Source organism: Stegostoma tigrinum, chromosome 4, assembly GCF_030684315.1.
Source record: "Stegostoma tigrinum isolate sSteTig4 chromosome 4, sSteTig4.hap1, whole genome shotgun sequence".
Classification (NCBI taxonomy): domain Eukaryota; kingdom Metazoa; phylum Chordata; class Chondrichthyes; order Orectolobiformes; family Stegostomatidae; genus Stegostoma; species Stegostoma tigrinum.
In genome coordinates, this window is record NC_081357.1 from 96,750,077 (window position 1) to 96,757,103 (window position 7,027).

At 43.1% G+C, this 7,027-nt stretch overlaps 1 protein-coding gene across 2 annotated transcripts in view; it reads right to left on the minus strand.

The window, feature by feature from the left end:
• Positions 1–6,105, minus strand: part of lyst (lysosomal trafficking regulator) — a 298,945-nt gene extending 292,840 nt beyond the window's left edge. For both annotated transcript variants that reach the window (XM_059645552.1, XM_048530826.2), the window contains exon 1: positions 5,694–6,105. In XM_059645552.1, coding sequence (XP_059501535.1) covers positions 5,694–5,777 — 84 coding nt within the window. In that variant the 5' untranslated portion in view covers positions 5,778–6,105. The remainder of the gene's footprint in view (positions 1–5,693) is intronic.
• Positions 6,106–7,027: the final 922 nt, after the last annotated feature.

The following is a 7,027-nucleotide window of genomic DNA, read 5'->3' on the forward strand; positions in this document are numbered from 1 at the left end:
TCTGCTGGAACCACTCCAGAGCCCAGCAAATTTTAGTAAATTATGAGCACATATTTCCCCAGTCATCTCTTTTAGTACCTGGGGATGCATTCTATCAGGACAAGGCAACTTGTCTACCTTTAGCCCTCGTAGCTTACCCAACACTACCACTTCAGTGACAATGATCGTTTCTAGGTCCTCATGTACAATAGCCTCTTTGTCATCAATTATTGGCATGTTATTTGTACCTTCCACTGTGAAGACTGACACAAAATACCTGCTCTATACCTCGGCCATTTCCTCATTTCCCATTATTAAGTCCCTTTTCTCATCCTCTAAAGGACAAATGTTTACCTTGGCCACCCTTTTGTTTTATGCATTTTTTAAAACTTTTGCTATTTTTTTTATTTAGAGCTAGTTTACTCAATCTGCTACATTTCTTTTATAGATTTTCTTGTGGCTTTTGCCTGACCTTTAAAGATTTTCCCGATCACCTAGTTTGCCACTAACCTTCACCACTTTGTACGCATTAGCTTTTAATTTTATACCTTCCTTTATTTCCTTTGTTATCCATGGCTGATTATTCCTTTACCTACAGTCCTCCTTTTTCACTGGTATATACAAGAAAAGACAGGTTAAAATAGATAAACTGGTTGAAGATTCTAGAACCAAGGGATATAGTCTAAGAATTAGGGCCAGGCAATTCAAGAGAGATGCCGGAAAGCACTTCTATAGGCAAAGAGTAGTGGAGGTTTGGAATTTTTTCCCCTCAAATATCAGTCAATGCTAATTCAATCATTAAATTTAAATTAAACTTTTTTTTCATTAAACAAGGGTATGAGCCCAAGGCAGGCATATGGAGTTAGGCATCAATTAACCATAATCTTACTGAATGGTGGTGCAGGTTTGAAGGGCTGAATGGCCCACTCCTGTTTCTACATTTATGTGTCTATTTAAACACCATCACCTGTATATATTTTCAGACATACTTTTGCTCCTCTACACTTCCTTTGAGAGTAGGGGAGGAAGAGGAGACACAATGTATACAGACTAAATGCATATACACTAACGATACAAAATGAAAACATTAAGTGATCCCTATTGCTTTCACCAATTGAACTGAAAATACATTCAAATCAACAGAAGGAATAAGAAAATGTACCAGGATAGGATCCAAAAGAATATTAACAATATTTACTTATTGTAATATTTCAGATTTTAGTGATTTATGCTTTTCAGCCTAAATTTATATTAAGAATGAGCTTGTCAGTAAAGACAGGCAGACTCCATGATTCACATCTATTAAGTACAAGTGATCAAACACTTATCAAAGTAATGCTTTGTTCCTTCTTCAGACAGAGGCTAAATCAACTCCTATATCAGAATGGTGGCATTATAGCGATAACTCCCTGTGATCAAAGGAAGGTATCTCTCTTTGCATTTTCCAGCTACTTTATCTGCATCAATTAGAAGCTACTGGCAGAATTTCATGACTCCCTGCCAATGGGTTTGATTGACAGGCAGCAGTCTCACATCCAACCAATGAATGATTCTCTAATTTTGGGGCTGTTGCTAATAGCAGAGATGCTTCCCAGCTAATTCTGTGTGACACAGCAGGTTACCCCACCATCTGAAAAATTCTACCTTGATTTTCCAGTTTCAAAATCTCCCCAACCCCAGCCTCATCCCCAACCCTCCCTCTCACCCCTGCCTCCTTGACCTGAAGCAACCTGCCCATCTTCTCTCCCACCTATCCACTCCTCCCACCTCAGTGATCAATCCCCACCGCTCCCTACCTGCACTCACCTATCACCGTCCCGCCTACCTTCACCAGACCCACCACTCCTCTCCCTATTTATTTCTGAGCTCCCTCCACTCCCCCCAACCATCCTCCATTTCTGAAAAAGGGTCCCAACCCAAAATGTCAACTTTCCTGCTCCTCTGATGCTGCCTGGCCAGCTCCACTCATCTCTCTTCCAAAAATAACGTCTGGCCTGATGATCGAAGTATTTTCATTCCGGATTTACAATGGAGTAATTAGGTTTGTCCTTTTCAGGCTTTCTTTCTCACTTGTAACTGGTATTCAGCACAAAGTCATCTGATTTTCAAGAAGGTTCCTAACGACAACCCAGGTATAAATACAGGAGTTCCTTAAAATGGTTGATGGCATTTACAGCAATGTCTGGGAAAGGGAGAAAAGCCAGTGAGGAAATTCAATTATAACACGGTGTGAAGCTGGATGAACACAGCAGGCCAAGCAGCAGAGGAGCAGGAAAGTTTGATATTTCGGGTAGAGACCCTTCTTCAGGCTTTTCTGAAAACATTTCTGAAGAAGGGTCTCAACCCGAAGTGTCAAACTTTCCTGCTCCTCTGATGCTGCTTGGCCTGCTGTGCTCATGCAGCTTCACTCCGTGCTGTCTCAGGTTCTCCAGCACTGGCGGTTCCTACTACCTCTGAGGAAATTCAATTGTTGAAGAAAAAGCAGAAGACATAAAAGAAACAGGAGATAAAGAGGAAAAGAAAAAGGCATAAGTTTTTAGGGGATAAAGAATACAAGGACGATAAGAGTTAATTTTCATAATAAATAGATAAAATGACGAATGCCCCAAAAGAACATGTCAACAAGTGCCAGAAATAGGCATACGGCTGGCATTCAAATGCATGGCATCCTAGACAGATTGTATGACAAGCTGCAGTTGTCCAGAGCAGGCAGGTACCCAACTAGCTGGCAATAAACTAGTGAGGCAGAAGGCCAAGGCGTCAGCTCAAAATAACAGGTATGTAATCATTCAGACATTGGTAGTCGAGTGCCTGATGTTATTGATGGGAGTAGGTCCCTACGGTTTCAGCAGGAAACATGTCCATATTGTAAAACACTACAGCCATCGAACCTACTCACAGATCAAGCTGGTATAATAGACAGTGCAGCTCAGTTAGGGAGCACAGTATGCTGGCTCACAAGTCAAGAGTAAGATACTTCAATCCTAAGTACTAAACCTTATAAAACCTTTTGGTTTGCTAACAAGGGATGTTATTGGTACTCAGTCAAGTTAGTTACTTTTCCCCGCAACTATCAACACTTAAAGCCACTTTATTAATAATTTCACCTCTTCCAACTCCACTTTGATTTAACATCCTCCCCCTTCCTCACCTTTGATTACTTGCATTTCCCCCAATGGGCTTTCCTTGCAAATTAATCAAATCAATTGGAAAAGCAATTTACTGGTGATGGATATAGATGAAAATAAATACCACAGATGACTGGTAAAGGGGAAAACAAAAGCACTTCAGGATTAAAAATTCTCTTCAGTCCAGCTCCATTTTGATATAGCCCCCTCCTTCACCTTTGAAGGTCTGTCATGACGTGGAGGTGCTAGTGTTGGATGGGGTGAATGAAGTCAGAAGTCCCGTGACACCAGGTTATAATCCAATAGGTTTATTTGAAATCACAAGCTTTCAGAGCACGGCACTTCACCCAAAGCAGTAGTGCTCCAAAAGGTTGTGATTCAAATAAACCTGTTGGATTATAACTTGGTGTTGTGGGACTTCTGACTTTACTCTCAAAGGGCTTCTTATGTAAATTAATCAGTTTGAGAATACAGATGATTTACTAGTGGTTGTTAATTCACCTAATGACACTTGCATCCCTCTTCCTCATAGCTCTTCACACTTTTCCTTTACACATCCAACTTCTTTTTGAATGTCTGAATGAATCTGCCTTCACCACTGTTTGACAGAGGTTTTCCTCACATTGCCATCGTTTCTTTGCCAATTCCTGAAGAGTGTACCCTGTGGTTTTCAATATTTCCAATAATGCAAAATTTCACCTCCATCTACTGTCCAGACCCATGATTTTGTGTGTCTATATCAAATCTCTTCTCAAATTTCTTTACCCCAAGAAAAACTGTCCCAACTTTTCTAACCAATGTAGTTAAGCTCCTCATCCTGACAACTAATTTGGTGAATCTTTTCTGCAACCTCTCCAATGACATCACGTTCTTCCTAAATTGAATGATGCAATAGTACCACTGAGGCCAAACCTAAGTTTGGCACAGGTTGATTATAATTTCCTTGCTTTGCACTCTTTACTCATACAGTATCCATGTTGCTACTGTCCCTCTTGTTTCAAGAGGTCTAACTTTGCTCCCATGTCTGCTGTGTAGCACTTTATCAAAATATTTTTTGAATTCATGTTTGAGGGAGTGAAGGGTCAGGTAGCTCATAACTCAATTGGCTGGTTTATGATATTGAGTGATGCTAACAGCAAGGGTTCAATTCCTGCACCAGATGAGGTTACCACAAAAGGGCCCTCCCTTTCAACCTCTCCTGAAGTATGGTAACCCTCAGGTTAAAGTAACAGTCAGTCATTTATCTCTAATAGGAGAGCAGCCTACTGATCTGGTAAGACTACAGAGACTTCGATCTTTTCACCACATTGACACTGCTCTGATCAACTCTACCTCAACAAAAACTCTAAACTAATTAAACTCAAATTTGCACTTTAATCCAAGCTGGCTTTTGAACATTAACTAACATTCAAGTGGCAATTAATTTTGCCCCAATCTTTCAACCACAGAGATATGGAAGCTTGAGATATGAACAAGGATGCGAACTGCAGTTTCCCAGTCTTCTGGGATCATCCCATATCAAAGGAAAACTGGAAAATTATGAATAGTACCTCCACAATTTTTATTCTATCTTGGGTGAATCTGATCCTTAACAAAGCTAGGCACAACCAGACTTTTTAAGGCCTCCTCATCAATATTAAACCTTTAAGTGTCCTAATTCTCATCTTTCGCCATGACTTGGGCTGCATTCTTCTTCCTTATAAATGCAGATGTAAAGTATTAATTTAGCTTCCCAGCCATATTCACTGCCTTCATGCCTAAGTCTCCTGTTGGTCCCAAAATCATTATTTTCTTTTTGTCACCCTTTTTCTACTCACATGAACATAAGAGGCTTTTAGATTTCCCTTTGTGTTCGTCACCAGTCTCTTCTCATACTCAGGACACCTACAAAAGGTAGTACTTTTTAAAAATAATAATAAACTCACAGCAGACCCAGTGGACTAATGGGCTACTCGCTCAGGAGACATGATTGGTGGTGACTTTAATTCAAGGACCACCATGCTTCAGGTATGGATCGAGGTTAAGATGTTGGAACATCATGGTGACCTCAGCCAGCACAGGAATTGAACTCGCACTGTTGGTGGCATTTTATAACCTCTCATCAGTATCATAACACAGGGGAACACAACAGAAATAACACCATGGGATCATTTAAGCCTGCATCTGAAAGAGGTGGAATCTTGATATAGCTCATCTGACAGATAGGATATGTAGTATTTCAGATCTTAGAACTGTACAAATTGCCTAGGATACAAGCTCAAGTCTTTGGATTGGGATGAAAGTCAAGTTCACCTTGGAGCAGCTGCCTCCGGAGTCTCTCTTGACTCTCACCATCTCAGTACAAAGAAGTACGTTCACCATCCCACAAGGCTAAATGCGATATCACCTATCTTTTCAATGACAAATGAGCAACCAGCTTCCTGTACCCTGGGACATTATCCTCCCCGTGCCCAGGGCAGACGCCCTCCGCCTTGCCCATTACCCTTCCCAGACTATCCTCGGTCACTCCAGAGTTTCGGTCCATCATTCAATTCCTTCATATCACCTCACACAGCCGATACCAGGCACCCCTCCTCTCCAGCTCACCTGCTCTTCCTGCTCCGACTGCCGGTACCTCTCCCACGCGTGGCTGAGGCTGAAGTTCAGGTTGTCGCTCGGAGACTTCGGCATGGCTGGGGCTCCCCTGCCTCCGGCAGAAGTTTTGTAGTGTGTTGACGTTCGGTGGACCGGACAACCCGCACTGCTGATGGGTGTCACAGGCTCCGTGTCCCGGGAATAGTAGCTGCTCGTCAGTGCATATCAACACCAAATCCCCCCAGCCGGTCTGATCCCCGGGATTGGGCTGGCGGCGACCGCCGCCACTGCTGCTGATGCTACCTCCACGTCACTCACTCCCGGGCTTGTGATCCAGCCGTTAGAATCCGCCAGGCTCGTGGCCTCCCTTCGATTCCAGCTCGCGCCCTCTTCCACCAATTACGAGTACATCCTACGTGTGCATGCGCGCACTCTCCCGCGCCTCGGCAGTACCTTCTGTTCGGGCTCCTTCCGAGTGACACGTTACGCTCTGAGCGTGCGCAGTCTCGCGAGTAGGTGCCGCCCAGTGTCAACAGTCTGCCGCCGGGAGTTGGCGGAGCTGTGCGAGTGTCAATCAAATCAGCCAAGTCGGCCGCTTTCGTTTCCCGTGCCGACTTCGAGTCACAGTGGTTTGGACGGTGCGTTCGATAACCGCTTATTATGGCTCAGCTTTGCACCGGATATTTGCTCTAACTTTCTCAAACCACACGGATGTATTGCAAAATAATGTGTTGCATAACTGCTAAAATTATTCAGAAATCTTTTGGGTTTTTACACTGTCCTAGCAGAATGAGTCAGGTTTGCTAGTCCACTTGCCCTTTGTGGGTTTCAGGCCATCGCGTTTCAACTGCGCGTTTGCATCCGTCACATTACACTTTGCGACCCAATCCTCATGTTATTTGCAAATAAGTGTTTATTTTGCGTTGGTGGTCTGGAAGCTGAAGATATCATCTTGCTCCAGATTTTATTAATGCATTCACGACATGTGGGCACTACTGGCTGGACCAACAATCATTGACCACCGGACCAGCAATTACTGCTCATCAGCTAGTGCTGTTGAGACGGTGGTGATGAACTGCCTTCTTGAATTACTGTAATCCACAGTGGTGTTAAGGAGTGAATCCCAAGATTTTGATCCAGCAATGCTGGAGAAACAGTGATGTATTTCCTTGCTGGGGTGGTAAATAGCTTAGAGGAGAAATTGCAGCTGGTGGTGTTCCCGTGGACCTGCTACCATAGCCCTTTTAGGTGGTAGTGCATTTTGAAATTGTTAACTCAGCAGTCTTAGAGAATTTCTGAAGTGCTTCATGTAGCTGGTACACACTGCTGCTTCTGAGTATCAGTGA